The sequence below is a fragment of the Trichosurus vulpecula genome, chromosome 1, assembly GCF_011100635.1.
Source record: "Trichosurus vulpecula isolate mTriVul1 chromosome 1, mTriVul1.pri, whole genome shotgun sequence".
Classification (NCBI taxonomy): Eukaryota; Metazoa; Chordata; class Mammalia; order Diprotodontia; family Phalangeridae; genus Trichosurus; species Trichosurus vulpecula.
Genome location: NC_050573.1, coordinates 153,455,922 through 153,473,593, shown reverse-complemented (window position 1 = coordinate 153,473,593; position 17,672 = coordinate 153,455,922). Strand labels below are relative to the sequence as shown.

General features: G+C 40.6%; 1 protein-coding gene and 1 pseudogene across 1 annotated transcript in view; one reads left to right on the top strand and one right to left on the bottom strand.

The window, feature by feature from the left end:
- VIRMA (vir like m6A methyltransferase associated) overlaps positions 1–13,510 on the bottom strand; it is an 87,729-nt gene extending 74,219 nt beyond the window's left edge. Inside the window, exon 1 of the mRNA XM_036759336.1 lies at positions 13,423–13,510. Coding sequence (XP_036615231.1) covers positions 13,423–13,485 — 63 coding nt within the window. The 5' untranslated portion in view covers positions 13,486–13,510. The remainder of the gene's footprint in view (positions 1–13,422) is intronic.
- Positions 618–4,431, top strand: LOC118854936 (annotated as a pseudogene).
- Positions 13,511–17,672: the final 4,162 nt, after the last annotated feature.

Sequence of the window (17,672 nt, the reverse complement as noted above, 5' to 3'; positions counted from 1 at the left end):
ATAGCTCTTAAGAGCAGAAACAGGATTAATGGGTAAAAACTGTGAAGAAACAAATTTACACTTCACATCAGGAAAAAACTTACCAACAATCAAGGTTATTCAAAGTAAAATGAGCTCTCTCAGGAAGTAGTGGGTTCCCCCTCTAAGGAGATCTCCAGGCAAAGACTAAACGACCACCTGCTGAGTACCTTACGGTATATCTTCCAAATCCTGTTGTTTAAGATGTGGCCATGCTACTGTCTTTGTGAACCCAGACAAGTCATTTATTCTCTAACCTATGAAATGAGGGGTGTGTCAGATTTCAGACTATACGTACTATAAAGTAGTAATCATGGAAACTATTTGGTACTAGTTAAAAATAAAAAAGGTGCATATGCCAGCTACTATAAAAACTCCCTAGTCAATAGAAATTGCTAGGCACAGAACAAAGATGGCAGAGTAGAGGGAGCAACCAGATGAACTTTCCCAGTGTTTCCCTCTAAACAACTGGAGTGGTAGAGCCAACCAAAGGTCAGGGTAAGACATTTTTCTAGGCAAAAAACAACTCAGAAAGTCAGCAGGAAAGGTCTGTGACACCAGGGTTGGGGCCAGCCTGGAATGTAGCAACAGCACCAAGAATGGGCCTTGGAGGCAGCTACAACAGTGAGGGTGGCAGCAGCAACAGCAGCTTTGGGAGCTCTCAGACCAGAGATGGTAAAAAGATAGGACAAGTGGTTAGAAAAAAAACTTAGAGTGGACCCTTTACTGGCACGGGCTGTAGTTAGTGCTAACTGGCAACTCTATTACCCATAAGCAGTTCTGGGTCACAGATCCAGGGGACCTGGTCACAGTTCCAAAGCCAGGAAGAGTGCTAGCACTTATAGCTACAGAGGACCAAGGGCCTTTCCTGAGTAACGACCAGAGCGCACACCAGGAGAACAGTGACTACACCTCTCCCCAGATCACACCATCTTGGAAGCACAGAAAATTTTCAGAACCCCGCCCCCCCCACCCCGAAATACCTCTGAAAACAGCAGCACAAAAAAGCCTGAAGCTTAGGATAGTACCTCCTCACCTCCAGGTGAGCATATCCCAATTTTAACCTAAAATTCAAAGTCAAGAAATAACCTGGAAAAATGAGCAACCAACAACAATAAAATAATTTGACCATAAAAAGCCACTACAGCAGCAGGGATGACCAAAACTCAAACTCAGAAGAAAACAACAATGTGAAAACAGCTACAAGCAAATCTTCAAAGAAAAATGTTAACTGGGCTCAAGCTCAGCAAGAATTTCCAGAAGAGCTTAAAGAGACAAAATATTATACAGGAAAAATTAAGTATGAAACATTTACAGCAGCTCTTTTTATGGTGGCAAAGAAGTGGAAAATGAGGGGATGCTGTGTTGGTAACCAAAAATGGGCTCCTTAGCACTTAGTCAACAAGTGCCCTTGAATAGTTTGGCTTTTTTCCCCTGAACTACCTGAATGCTGTTTATATGTTGGATTGGAGTAAGCTTGTCGGCCCCTTCACCTTGCTTCCCTTGCTTAAGCAGATCGAAAGAACCTGTGCTTTCCCAGTCAACCCCTTCACCTTGCTTAAGCAGATCAAAAGAACCTGTGCTTTCCCCGGCGTACCTTACACCCCCCCGCAGAAGCTGGCTGGTTAAAAACAGCTTCCGTTGGAGCCTGAGGCTGCTACAGCTACAGCTGCTGCTACAGCTGCTGTTGCAGCTACAGCCAAAGCTACAGCTACAGCTACAGCCAAAGCTGAAGCAGGAGCTGCCAGTAGCAGAGCTGACCTACGTGTGGACCAAGGAGTGCTGAACGAGGACTTGAGGCCAGTGGGTAATCTTTCTACCATAGAGGGGAAGCATGTATATGATTTTGCTTTATACCATCATGCTTCTCTGGGGCCTCCTGGTTACTCTTGTGAGGCGGACTTACTGGGCCTGGAAGCTTTTGATCAAAATATCAAAATGGGGATGCTGGTTCATGGGTTGGTTACTGTGGAGCCTAAATATATGCTTTGATTCTTCTGCCTCCTACTTTGAAGGTTCCTTATATCTCGCAGTTCCGAACCTTTCAGACATATATATGATCCTCTTTGAAATTATAAACTCTGCCCTCCTAATACATCAACTAGGGAATAGCTGAAAAAATTGAGGTACATGACTGTAATGGGATACTATTATTCCCTAAGAAGTGATGAGCAGGCGGACTTCAGAAAAACCTGGAAAGACTTGCATAAACATGCTGAGTGAAGTGAGCAGAACCAGGAAAATATTGTTCAAAGTAATAGCAACACTGTGCAATGACCAACTTTGATAGACTTAGCTCTCCTCGGCAATGGAATGATCTAAGACAAAACCACAAGAATCATGATGGAAAATGCTATCCACATGCAGAGAAAGAAATATAGAGTCTGAATACAGAGCAAAGCATACTATTTTTCCTTTTTTTTTCTTTCTTGTGGTTTTTCCCTTTGGTCCTAATTCTTCTTTACAACATGACTAATGTGGAAATATGTTTAATATGATTGCACATGTATGGCCTATATCAGATTGCATGCCATCTTGGGCAGCAGGGAGGGGAAGGAGGGAGAGAAAATTTAAAACTCAAAATCTTGTAAATGTGAATGCTGAAACTAAAAATAAATTAACAATTTTTTTTAAACTGAGAAACAAAAATGATGCAAGGAAATTTTGAAAAGAGAATTAACACCTTGGTAAAAGAGACACAAAAAATACTGAAGAAAATAACAACTTAAAAAACAGAACTGGCCTAACAATAAAAGACACAAAAATTTACTGAAGAAAATAACTCCTTAGAAAGTAGAATTGGGGGTATAGTGCTAGCCCCTACATATGGAACCCTGAGGGCTAGGAGCACAGGAGCATACCAAGATGGCCCGCCGCACTTCCTGTTCAAAGTGGGTGTAACAGCAACGTCAAGCGAAGTGGGACTTTTTGCTGTTTTTTTCTTTTGCAGTCCTCAGCACTAAGGCAATCAATCTTTGATTGAGTCTTGCCTTTGTCTGAATCAAGAGTCTTTGACTGTATCAAGATTCACTGGGTGGAAACAGTATATATACTCTGAGGTTAGCATTTTGCTTTGGGACTCACTCACTGGAAGAGTGTTCGTGTGATTTCGCCAGACCAGGCTTTGAGTAGCCATTGAGGGGCCCCTCCCCCCCCACCCCCGCGCTCCACTTTGAAAAACTGGATATTGGTGCTTCTCTCTCTGGTATGTACTCTATGGTCAGACAGTTAGAAGCCTGTCTGTTGATCTGTGTTATTTTCTCTGTAATTTCTGTTTATATTTGTTCTTAAGTTCAGGGTGCTGACTTTTTCCCCTGAACTAAGTGAATGATAAATGTATGTTTAATTAAAGTAAGGTTGTAAACCCTTAAAGTTGCTTTCCTTTAGAAAAGCAGATCGAAGAACCTGCGCTAGCAGCCCTCCAATTATTATTGGCCACAATAATAATAAATACTGCAGCTACCTCCACAGTAACTGCAAGTAACACTGTTGCTACAGTGGGCAACCACTACCAGGACCTTCTAGGGATGAAGATTCTGTAGCATGAAGAATCTGAGGAAGGCTGCAAGGCTTCCTGTAATGGGCTTATGAAAGGAAGTGGAGTAAAACCACAGTTGGTTATTGACCAGATGACAATCATTTCATGACAGAACTGATCCACAGTTATAGCACTGGTTACCACAAACCTGGCAACAACTTCCTAGGCCTCACACTGGTTTCTAGCCAGGCTATCACTAACACCAGGGAGTCAGAGTAACCATTCCATTAGGTTCCTTGAGAGCTTTTAAAATTGAAGCCCCAGGAGAATATAAGTTCTATGTAAAGACCCACAGTCACAGCCCTTCAGACTCAGTGCTGAAAAATGACCCTGGCTACGTCTGACCTGTACACATCCCTTCATTACTGGTCTGACCTGCTGGGGATGATGGTTTATAAGAAGGATGAATAGCAGCAAAGCTCTGCTGGGGCTATGCAAACAACCAGTGAAAGCTGGAGTTGCAGGGCATCAAGGAAACAGTGGATCATAGGGCAGCCTTTAGGAGAAGTATCTTCTACTGCCCAAAGAGTTACCAGATATAGAAGCACTGATGAAGATGGAGAATCAGAAGACTCTGACCTCCTGGTCTAGACAAACCAGGGAAAGCAATGGTACAAGTAGTTATTCTGGCCAACCCACTAGTCATGAAATTTGTTCTGTGGGCAATAAAGCATTTCAAGATGTTTCCAAGATGGATTCAAATGGGGACAAATTGTTGGATGACTCTCCCATTTCTGCAAATGAGGGAGGGAGATGCATCTTCTCCCCTGTTTTCTACAGCCCAGTTTGGTTGTCATAACTACACAGTGGCAGTGGTAGCAAACAAAAGTGATGAGTGGTTTGCTAAACACAAAATACAGAAGGCTTCTGAATAACAAAAGATGTCATTTGAACAAAGACTTATGCTATTCATTCCAATTCCCATCCAGCACTAGAGATAGAATGCTTTCAAAGGCTCTTATTCTTTGGAGAGCACAATGGAGGAACCTATGTTGCCTTTTGGGAGAGAGGAAGCAGTCTTAATGAAATTTAAATTCCAGATCTTAAAGTTGCTCCTCCTTTCATATATGCCCAGCATCTTAATCACAGATCCAAATTACCCTACTTATTGGTCTGTGTATGTTATTGGTGGGACAGGTTCTGTTCATGATTTGCCAGTACTTTAGAAATAGTGGCTTGTTCCAATTAAATGGAACACACACACATCTGGACAGATACTCTGATTAAGGCAGATGCTTTGATCTGCTGGGAGAAGGTTTTCAATGGACTCTTATCATGTAGTCTGATGTAAAATATCAAAACAGAGTCTTAAACAATTAAGGACTTAGGTTAACCACCTCGAAAGAATATCAAAGAAATAAACTGTTGTTGACTAGACTATTCATAAGTGGAAAGTGGAGAAGAGATGAAGAATTTTGGACCTTGAACCTAAGGGTCAAGTTATTTGGTTATATATCCCTCTTTACTTTTCAAACTTATGAGTAGTGAAAGGAAAACAGGGAAGGTCATTCTTACTGGATTCCCTGACATGATATGAATGGTATCAGATTTTAATTTTTCCTGTGATCTGTGGGGTTGATTTTGCCCATGTTTGGTACAATTGGGGATGGAGATTTCATTTAACTAATTCCTCAGTTGACTGGGTTTGGCTTTATCCATTTCAAGGGAGAAAATTCCCAAAAGATATAGTTTAATATGCTCATAATAATAAGTATGTACAACTCTTAAGCTCAGGAATTAAAGTGATAGGTCTTACTTTAGCATGGAATTGGGGATATGGAAGGTTGAACCAGAAGGTACCAACCCCAAAGCCACATACTAAAATTTAAACTGCCAGCCCTTAGTTCTCTCCCAATTTTAATTGGGATTTTAATACAAAACCTACTAAATATCACCTTTACTCTGCTTTTGAATACCATTAGCCCTAGAAAATTTTTACTCAGCCCTGCAACTCAAATGTAATTTCAAATTAATTACAGAATTGTAATCTTAAAGCTATCCAGGCATTCAGAAAGCAATTAAGAAATCAGACTTTTTCCAGGAGGACAGACTACATTTTCTTCCTTTTCCAGTGTATAACGCTGAATCTAAGGCAATCTGAGATTTCTTTTGCTTAATAATTAGCTACATTTTCTGTGGGTAAAAGAACTGGGTTTTTTTTTGGGGGGGGGGGAGGCATTTTTTATTTATTTGTTTTTAAGAATTATTTACATAGGCTTTGAATTATCAAATAAACTTCCTTCTCAGTTCCAGGGGGGAAAAAACAGAGAGAATTGGCCAAATGGAAAAGGAGGTACAAAAGCTCACTGAAGAAAATAATTCCTTAAAAATTAGAATTAGACAACTGGAACCTAAGGACTCCATACAATAACAAAAAAACAATAAAGCAAAATCAAAAGAATAGGAAACTAGAAGAAATTCTGAAATATCTCACTGGAAAAGCAACTGACCTGCAAAACAGATTAAGGAGAGATAATTTAAAACTTCCTGTACTAAATGAAAGTCATGATCAAAAAGAGAGTCTAGATATCATCTTTCAAGAAATTATCAAGGAAAACTGCCCTTATTTATTTCTTAGTTCCAGAGGATAAAATAGAATTTGAATGAATCCACTGATCACCTCTTAAAAGAATCCCAAAATGAAAAGTCCTAGGAATATTACAGCCAAATTACAGAGCTCCCAAATCAAGGAGAAAATATCACAAGCAGCCAGAAAGAAAAAATTCAAATTTTGTAGAGCCACAGTCAGGATCACACAAGATATTTCCATATTAAAGGAGCAAAGGGCTTAGAATATGATATTCTGGAAGGCAAAAGAGCTAGGATTACAATCAAGAACCACCTACTCAGCAAAACTGAGTATAATCCATCATGGGGAAATGGACATTTAACGAAATAAAGAACTGTGAAACATTCCTGATGAAAAGACCAGAGCTGAATGGAAAATGACGTTCAAACACAAGACTCAAGAGAAGCATAAACAGGTAAACATGAAAGAGTAATCATAAGAAACTCAATAAAGTTAAACTGTTTACATTCCTATATGGAAAGATGATACATGTATCTCCTCAGAACTTTTCCATTATTAGAGCAGTTAGGAGTCTACTTACATTTCTATATGGGAAGATGATACATGTAAATCCTAAGAAAGTTCTCAATATTAGGGCAATCTATGTAGACAGAGGACTTGAGCGTGAGTCAATTATGTTAGGATGATCTCCAAAGGGAAGAAAAAGTGGGGGGGGGGGAGGTGAGAAAGAAGGGTGAACTGGAAGAAGTGAGAAGGGAGAGGTAGAATGGGGAAAATTTTCTCATATAAAAGAGATACACAGGAAAGATCTCTTATAGTGAGGGGAAAATGAGAAGGAGGGGATTTAAGGCAATGCCTGAAGCTCCCTCTCAACAGAATTGTTTCAAAGAGGGAAAAGTATACACAGTCAGTTGGGTAAAGAAATCTATCTTATCCAAAAGGGAAATAGGAGGGAAAGAAGATAAGAGATATGGGGGTGGGGGATGATAAAAGGAAGGCAAATTAAGGGAGGCAGTGGTCAGATGCAAAAGAGACTTTTAAGGAGAGACAGGATAAAAAGAGAAAGAAAAGAATAAATAGAAAAAATAGGGCTGGAGGGAAATACAGTTAGTAAGCATAACTGTGAATAAGAATGGGATAAGCTCACCCATAAAACAGAAGTAGACAGCAGAACAGAGCAGAAACAAGAATCCAACCATATGTTGTTTATAAGAGACATAGTTGGTGGCAAAGAATTAGAAACTGAGGGGATGTCCATCAATTGGGGAATGACTGAACAAGTTATGGTATATGAATGTAATGGAATACTGTTGCGCTATAAGAAATGATCAGCAGATGGACTTCAGAAAAACCTGGAAAGACTTACATGAACTGACACTGAATGAAGTAAGCAGAACCAGGAGAACATTGCACACAGTAACAGCAACATTGTGCAATGACCAACTTTGACAGACTTAGCTCTTCTTAGCAATGCAATGATCTAAGATAATTCCAAAAGATTCATGATGGAAAATGCTATCTACAACCAGAGAAAGAACTATGGAGTCTGAATGCAGACTGAAGCATACAAGTTTCTTTTTTTTCTTTCTTATGGTTTTTCCTTTTTGTTCTGATTCTTCTTTCACATCATGACTAATACCAGATTGTTTGCCATCTTGGGTAGAGGAGTGGGGAGGCAGGGAAGGAGGGAGGAAGAAAAAAATTTGGAACTCAAAATTTTATATGAGTGTTGAAAACCATCTTTACATGTAATTGGAAAAAATAAAATACTATTAAGTGGAAGAAAAAAAAAGCAAGAGACATGCTTGAAACAGAAAGACACACACCAAGTTAAAATAAAGAGCTGGAACAAAATCTATTATGCTTCAGCTGGAGTGAGGGTAGCAATCACGATATCAAAGTAAAAACAGACCTAATTAAAAGAGATAATCAAGGAAACTACATTTTGCTAACACGCAATCATAGAAAATGAAACATCAAAATTTTTTAGAACAAGTGTCCCTGATAAGGGCCTCATTTCTTAAATATATAGGGAACTGAGTTAAATTTATAACAATAAGAGCCTTTCCCCAAATGATAAATGGCCCAAGGATATGAACAGGCAGTTTTCAGAAGAAGAAATCAAAGCTGTCTACATTCATATGAAAAAAATGCTCTAAATCATTACTGACAAGAGAAATACAAATTAAAATAACTCTGAGGTGCAATATCCCACCTATCGGAAACGACAAATGCTGGAGGGGATGAGGGAAAATAAGTAAACTAATAAACTGCTAGTGGAGTCTGAACTGGTTACAACCATTCTGGAGAACAATTTGAAACTATGTCCAAAGGACTATAAAACTATGCATACCCTTTGACCCAGCAATACCACTACTATGTCTGTACCACAAAGAGATGAAAGGAAAAGGACCTAATGTACAAAAACATTTATAGTTCTTTTTGTAGTGGCAAAGAATTGGAAATTGAGGGGAAGCTTATCAATTGGAAATTAGCTAAACAAAATGTGGTATATGGTGATCAAGTATTATTGTGCTATAAAAAATGACAAAGGTGGTGATTTCAGAAAAAAAAAAAAGCATGGCAACACCCATATGAACTGATGGAAAATGATATGAGAAGACCCGGGAGATCACTGTGCACAGTAATAGCAATGATATAATAATGATCAACTGTGGAAGACTTTACTACTAGGATCAATACAATGATTCAAGACAATTCTAAAAGATTTATGATGGAAGAATACTAACCATCTCCAGAGAGAGAACTGATAAACTCTGAGTGCAAAATGAAATAGAATTTTGTTTCTTTATATTTTTTTTTAGCCTTTTGGCCTTTAGGGGGATAGGAGAGGGCAATATGGCTGATAACAGTAACTAGGGAGAAATAAAATATTATTTAAAGAATAAAAAATAAAATAACATGGTTAATATGGAAATATGTTTTGCATGATTTCATATGTATTATTGACATAATTTTGCTTGCCTTCTCAGTGGGTGGAGGAGAGGTAAATGGGGAGAGAATTTAGAAATCAAAGTTTAAAAAGAAAAAAAAGTTTTAAAAATAAAAAATTTTTAAAGAAGAAAGAAAAGAAGCTGCTAGGCAAACTAGAAAGCAGTCTGGAAGAAATTATAGGTTTAGACAAACATCTCATACCAAATCTTTTGATCCAACAATAATACCACTAGGAATATACCCCATGGGTATAACATAGAGAAAGGACAATGTACAAGAAAAATATTTACTGCAGCACTTTGGGTTGTAAAGAATTGGGAACAAAGCAGGTACCCATAAATTGGGAAAATCACTTACCAAAGTAAGGCATATGAAGGTAACAGAATATTTTTGCATCACAAAAAATAACAAATATGACAGTTTCAGAGCAACCTGGGAAAACCTGCATGAACTTATGCAGAGTGAAATAAGCAGCTCATGAAAACTACTTGCACAATGATAATAATGAAAAAAAATCTTAAAGATTTCATAACTCTAATCAAGAAACTTTAAAAATAAAATGAGGGGGTTACCTCAAAGTCCATTCCAGCTCTAAATTTATGATATTATAATGCCTTATCCTGTCTCTCTCCTGCTTCTTCCTTTAAAATGCCTATCAAATCTGTCTTTTCTATTTCCACCATCACTTCTTGAGTCTATGCTGTCTTCACCATACTACCAACTGCTATAGTCTCCTAAACGGTTTGTCTCCTGTCTCTTCATGGCAAATCATAATGTTTCTAGAGCTTCCTTTTCAATTCAATCCACCAAGTATCTACTTAAGCATCCTTGTGCCAAGTGTGGTGCTAGGACCTGGAAGACAACAAAGATGAATCATTTCACTTGCCTTGTTCAAAAACCTCCCTCAATGACTCCCCAAGACCTGCAGAATGAAGCTACAGCTCCTTAGCATGGAATTCAAGGCTGTTCGTAATCAAGCTTTAATCTTCCTTTCCAGCTCTCTCTCTCACTTTTTAGGAAAAGCTGATTATTCTACGTGGCATTATAGCTATTTATGTGTCACATCATATTTAGAGGACTGTAAAATCAATGAGGGAACACACTACCTTTCATTTAATCTATCTTCCCCATCACCTAGCACATAATAGCACTTAACAAATGTTTGAAAAACTGTTTCAACACAAACTCTCAGCTCAAGACAAAACTGCTCCAGTTACTGGCACTGGACCATATCGAATGATGCCCTTCTAGGTAACCAAATCATACTCATACTTCAAGATCCTGTCCAAGTCCTACCTGTTCCATAAAGCCTTCTCTGATCATTCCAGTTCGATGGTCTCTCCCTTCTCTGAATTCCTATATCACTATAATGAAAAAAATTTGTACTTGGAATAGATATAAAGACAAAAAACTTCCCGGCTATCATATTGGACAAATCACATAACTTCTCTAAACCCTTATTTCCTCACCTGAAAAATGGATGTAAAGGAGATACTACCTATACCATGATAAACTATAAATCACAAAGTTATAGTGAAGACAATGAGTCTCTCCCCACTACAATCCCTTTGCACATTGCCTGGGAAATAGAAGGTATTTAATAAATGCTAGTTGACGACTCAAAAGTGATATGTAAATGACCTATTTTATTTTGACACTTAATCATAGATATCATGAAAGGCAATGTGGTGTAAGGAAAAGTTTTGGATAGGGAAGCAGGGAACCTAGGATTTCCTGTCCTGTCAACATACTGCGTAACCTTAGGAAAGTAATTTCCCTTTCTCTAGGCCTATTTCCTTTTTCATAAAATGAGGACTATGGACGACATCAATGATTGCCAACTATATGAGGAACTCTTTTTTTACTTTAAAAAATCTGGCAAAACTCATAACAGTTGTATTATTAGTGTTCGATGATTGAGAAAATACATGACAAAGAGTTACTCTGGATGCAACAATGCTTTAAATGAACTTATATTTTATGCTATTCAGGACAATAACATCTGCATACACTTGAAAACAGCGATACATAAATTCAACTTATTTTTTATTTAATCTACTTATGTTTTCTCATTTATTACACTGAGTCACACTACATATTTTGTTGGCAGTAAAGAGCAAAAATCACAATCACAAACTTACAGAATTTGGGACAGAAGAGACCTTAGTGACCTTCTAGTTCAACTTATACACAAAAGTAATCCCCACTATAAAATATCCAAGTGGTCATTCAATCTCTGCTTGAAGACCTCCAAGTAGGGAGAAACCACCATTTCTTAAAGCAGTCCACTCCACTTTTGAACAATTCTAACTGTTAGGAAGTTTTCTTGACATCAAGCCTGAATTTGCCTCTTTGCAACCTTCTTCCAATTGCTCCTTGCTACATACTCTAGGGCCAAACACATTAAATCTAATCCTTCTCTCCCCAGAATAGCACTTCAAAATATTTGAACACAATTATCATGTTCCTCTAGACCCTTTTCTTTGGGCTAAAATGCCAGTTTCTTCAACCAATCCTCAAATGACATGGATTCAAGGTCCCTCACTATCTCAATTGCCCTCTTTGGGCACTCTCCATCTTATCAAGGTTCTTCTTAAACTGTAGTCCCCAGAATGGAATACAATACTCAAAAGAAATCTGATGAGGATAGAATACAATGGCACAATCTCTGTCCTGGATGATAGCTTATGCATCACTTAATGGAATCCAAGATCATATTAGTTTCTTTGGTTACTACATCACACTACTGACTCACAATAAGCTTGCAGCCTACTAAAACTCTCAGTTCTTTTTCAGAACAAAAGGTACCTAACCATGCCTCTAATACTTTTTGCTTGATTTTTTTGTGTACCCAATTCAAATCTTTATATCTACCCCTTTGAACTTCCTCTTATTAGATTCAGTCCAACGCTCTAGCATGTCAAAATCCTTCCGCATCTTGCCATCTAATGTTGTCCGCCCAGACGTGCGTCATCTTCAAATTTGATGAACACGTGATCTATTTCTTTTATCTAAGTTAAAGCTACTGATGATACCTTGCAAAAAGACATACTAGGGGTCCTCTTACAGAAACTCCTCCAGTCTTCTTGGACTACAGGTTGGGAAACACTGGGCTAGGTAACCTCTAATGTCCCTTCCAACCCTAACGATCCTAAATTTCTTGGAGATTACAACCAAATGTTATGTCTTTGTATTCTTCACAGCAAAACTTTGTTCATAATAAGCATTCAATATGTATTCACTGAACACTCTATTTCCTACAAAATGACACTACTAGAATGATCAACACCTCCATCAACGGGGTACCTTTTTTCTTTTTTGTGTGTTATTTTAGTAGCAGCAATGAATTTGTTCTGCTTCTTTCACAATTTCTACAAAGTCCAGGAAGCACAGCAGCTTGCACACAGTAGATGCTCAATATAAATTTACTGAATGAACTGCCCTGCCTGATCTCCAGTGCAACGAAAGTAGCCTCTGCAAAGCCTAGCTCATATTATAGGTACTGCCTGTAACCACAAAAAAAGAGCAATAATCATTGTCCTACAGTAAATGTTAACCTAATTAGTAAGGTGCTCTAAGAACTGACGAAAATATGCAAAAAAAATTAGCTTATGTACTGCTGAACCAGTTAATTAAATGGTTCTGGGTACCCAAAACCAACTTCTGAAAGTGGAAAGAGGTGACAGCGGAGAGTTACTTTTATTCAGGTCAACAACGATTCCACAATGGATTTCCTCTGAATCTCGTTCTCTTCCAAATCTCCTAAGCCGTCCTACTCTACGAAAATTTGGCACAAAGAAGATGCTCAAGCAATAAGTGTTATGGACTGAAAAGAGGTCTGAATCGGACAACCTGCTGAATTCCCACAGTAAAATACTTAGTACCTGGACTACCCACCTCCCACCAGTAGGAAAAATGGGTCCAACAGGTCAGAAGCATCAGCTCTACCTCCCTTTCTCTCTTCTAATTAAGGTGCTCTCCCTGACCTCTCAAGGACACGGTCCCGGGAGACCCCAAAGGCCACGGTCATTCATTCCCCAGGTTGATGCTCCCTTCGCTGCAGGCCTAGAAGTGACCGCAAGAAGGGAGTGAGTGAAAAGAGAAGGGGAAGAAAGGCCGCGCTATTAAGTCACCCTCCTCTTCCCTACGGCGACATCACACTCCTGGGGGGGACCGAAGATGCTCCCCTCCCCACTACCCCACCCCCAGCAGGGAACGATGACCAGGGCCGCGACCGCCCCCGGGCTCCATCCGCAGGGGCGGCCACCCCACCGACAGGAAGAAGAAGGGGACAGCGATACGGCCCAAGGCCCGTCCCATGCGTTCCCAGAAGGGTCCCTGGGGCCAGGGGAAGGGGCTAGGGTGAGCCCGGCCTCGTTACCTCAGCGCTGGGGTGCTTGAAAGTATCTAAAAATAGCAGCTCCATCGCTGAGTCCACCGCCATGTTTGCCGCGGGCGGGGGCAGGGGCAGGACTTCCGGGGTAACACAGCGACCGAGGCCGCGCAGCAGTCGCAGGAGCAGCACTTCCGTTGCCCAGCGCGCCTGCGCCGACCTCCAACTCCCCCTTGGCCTCCTCGTTATTCCTAGGCCCCGCCCCGTCCCGTTCCTTCGTCGTCTCCTCCCCGCAGCTCCTGGCCTCCGCGCAGGGGAGGGGCCAGGGTGTCAAGGCTATGCTACGGAAGCCCGAGAAACCCAAAGCGATGTGGTGGTGCGGCGGTTTTTGGCCACGCTGGGTGAGTTGGGTAGGCCTAGGAGGAGGAAGCTTATCTCTTCGGGCCCTACAGTTGTGGGCGCCTCCTCCTCCCGAAGAAGATGAAAGTGGCCGCAGCCCTTAATGCGGAGATCTTGTCCAGTTGGCCAGAGGAGGCCAGTCCTGCGGCGCTGCCTCGCCTCTTACGAGCTGTGGGACCTTCAGCAAGTCCGCCAGAGCTCTCGGAGCCCCACTTTCCCATCTGGAAAATGGGTTTGGGGAGGCCGACCTGGAAGCCACTCCCCTGACCCAATGGCACAGTAACTTATTTAACTTTTTGGTGACTCCCAGTACACTGTTGAGGAGCAGAGTTCACCAGTGACATCCGAGGCCCAGAACAACCACAAAAGAAAACAAAAACAAACCCAAAAAAGTTGGGGTGGACCGTGCGAGGTGGTTAGTGAGAGCCGCCACCTACCGAGGTCAATATGCTTTGCAAACTTCCAGTCACGTGACCTGGCTCTAACCTTTGGCTTCTGCCCCCTCCCCCTTCCAGACTTAGGGCTCCCTGCGGGAAGGGCCTAGGACTCACCTCCCTTTTTACCCTTAGAAGGCTGTGAGCCTTTTTCCCGCAGCTTTCATGGGTCAAGTAAGGGATGAACTTGGAAAGTCAGAAAGAGAGTGGGCTAGATCCTGCCTCGGATATTTGACTGTAGATGAGCAAGCCAGTTCACCTTTTCAGCTTCAGTTTCTTCACCTGTGTGTGAGGTAAATAAAATGTGAAGACTTCACAGGGAAGATATGTATAAATATATATCTATATCTATACTAAAAAATGTTTAAAAATCAAGAAATAGGCAAGTGAAAAAAAAATTCTGAGGCCATGAGAGTCTGATGGCTCAGCCTCTGGGAAAGTTTACCCTAAAACTTTTTGTTCTTTCTTCTGGTTCTGGCTTAAAGATTTGCTCAGTAAGAATAGGGTCATTGTGACCTGTTTTCCTTTACTGTAAAAGTACTGTAGAAGGATGGAGAGGGTCTCCCCCTCCCCTTATCCTATTCTTCTTCAGATTTATAGATGTCACCTCAGTTGTAATCATTAATTAAGGGAATGGGAATTGGCGTTTCTGTGCCTCAATTTCCTGGTTCTTTGTCTAACTTTCGTTCTCAGATTAGAAGCCCACCTCCCAGCCAGTGGTGAGAAGGGTCAGAGGTGGGCGGGAATTCTCTTGTGTTAGGTATAATTATGGATGCCTTGCCCCTTGTAAAGGGCCTCCGTTGCTGGATTAGTTCTAGCTGGGGATGCCCAATTCTGGAGAATTGAATAATATTTATTTCTGTTCCCATCCTGAGATGGCTCCTTATTAACTTTTAATTGGTGAGGGTCTTTTATCCCACTCAAACTGTAAAATGGGGATAATAATAGTACTTGCCAGCCCAAGAGTGGTGCTCAGGTGAAGAGCAGGCATTTAGACTCCACTTGAACACTTCCAGTATGGGGTATCGATCATCTCCCAAGGCAACCCATTGCACTTGGAAGGGCACTAATTGTTAGAAAGGTGTTCCTTGAATCTAATCTAAATCTCCCCATCTGCAATTGCTCTTAGTCCTGCCTTCTGGGTTTTAAGGGAACAAGCCTAATCTCTTTTCCACGTTACAATTTAGAATATATGGCTGGTGTCCATGTTAACCCACCCCCTTGTCTTCTTTCTTCTATGCTCAATATCCTCAGTTTCTTTGACCAATCCCCATAGGGCATGTCGCCCTGCCCTCTCACCTAACTTGGCTGGCTCCAGGCTATCAATGTTCTTCCTGAAATGTGGCATCCAGAACTAAATACAGTACTCCACATGTGATACAACCAGAATAAACTAGAGTAATATTTACTCTCATTCAGAATACCTCACACCAGAATTTTTGGTTATCCTGTCCCGAATACTGATTCTCATACCAAGCACGTTCCACTAAATTTCTAAACCTTTTTCATACAAACTTTTCCCTAGGCAAGGCTGTCTCATTCTACAAAAGGGAAGCTGATTTTTTTAACCCATGTAATATTTTACATTTATCTCTTTTAAATTTAATCTCTTATGTTTTACTCATAGTTCTAATCTGTCAAAATCCTGTTGGATCCTATCATTCAACATGGTTGGACTTGCCTCAGCATTTGGTCATCTGAAAATCTGATAAGCGTACCATTTGTAATTTTATCCATGTCACTGAAGCAAAGAGAGTTGATCAAAGGAGTTCTCTTTGGTCATTTTGATAAGCCTATCTCTCCTATGGAGGATAAATGAATCAAAAAGTCAAGCATTGTTGACTTGGGGGAGAGCTTTGTAACTACCATTTTTCCTATGCCGTTTGAGTAATGCTTTTGCTAACAAACTGAGTCTACTGGCTCATTGGGAACTTGCAATCTAGTATTAGGAGGATAGTGCTTACTATGTATAAATCACTCTGCTAAGCTCTGATAATACAAATAGAAGAATATAACAGTCCTTGTCCTCAAGGAACTCATATTCTAGTAGAGGGTACAACAGATATGGAAAGCTTCAGTTGCAAATCAAATGGAAACATCCTACAATCCTTAGAATGCAGCAGCAAAGCAGATTCAATTGCTTTCAATTCAATAAAGATTTATTAAGCATCTACTATTTGACTAGCACTATACTAAGTGCTAGAAATACAAAAAGAGGCAAAAGACAGTCTCTGTCCTCAAGGAGCTTACAGTCTAATGGGGGAGACAACATCAAACAAATATATACAAACTAAGCTACATAAGGAATGAATAGGAAATAATGAACCCTGGGAAGGCACGGGAATTAAGAGGGGTTGGGGAAGGCTTCCTGGAGGAAGGATTTTAGTTGGGACTTAAAGGAAGCCAGGGAGATCAATAAATGGGAATGGAGGAAGGAGAGCTGGCATGGGGGACAGCCAGAGATGAGAGATAAAGTGTCTTATTGGTAGAACAGCCAGAAGGCCAGTGTTGCTGTATTAAAGAGTGTGTTTTGGGGAGTAAGGTATAAGAATACTGGAAAGGGAGAAGGGGGCTAGGTTATGACGGGCTTTGAATGACAAACTGAGCATTTTGTATTTGCTCCTGGAGGCAACAGGAAGCCACAGGAATTTATTGAGTAGAGACAACATGGTAATGGTTTGTTTGTTTTTTGAGGGGGGAAGGCAAGGCAATTGGGGTTAAGTGACTTGCCCAAGGTCACACAGCTAGTCAATGTGTCAAACGTCTGAGGCCAGATTTGAACTCAGGTCCTCCTGACTCCAGAGCCCGTGCTCTACTCACTGCGCCATCTAGCTGCCCTAATGCCTTTTCTTTAATATCATTTCCATTATTTCGTGATGCTCGACCATTTAATAGTACCAAGCACTTTGGTGACTTCTCTGATTCTTCAATAGATGTGGCTAGCAGTTGCAGAGCAGATGCTGTATGCATCTTCTGCTTCCCGGGATGTTGGCTAAAGGCATTGGCCTGGAAACATTGCTATTACTCTTTTTATATTTATTATTTATTTTATTTCCTATTATTACTTTATTATTGCTCTTGGATTTTGGTCCCTGCACTGTCTTCATTAGGGACTCGGGGGAGATGGTGGTAAAGTCAATAGTGGTTAATAGTGGTTGACCTGCCTGGGATATACCTCTTGTCTTTCCCTCAGGGTGCCTTGCTGCTTCTACTAGGCTAGCTTGCCTGTCCTATGAGTGGCAGTAGGTATGGACATTTGAGCATACCTCTCCCCTGAAAGAATAGACATACTAATTGTTGCCTTGCTGACAAACCAGGCATAGCTCCTATTTAAGTTTTAGGGACTGGGGCTGTCCCCAAGAAGACTAGCTAGCTGGAACTCTGGAGAACAGAGTCTGATATGAGGGACCACTTCTCTGTGACTAACTGTAAAAGAAAATAACAAATTGCTTTCAGCCCTTTTTG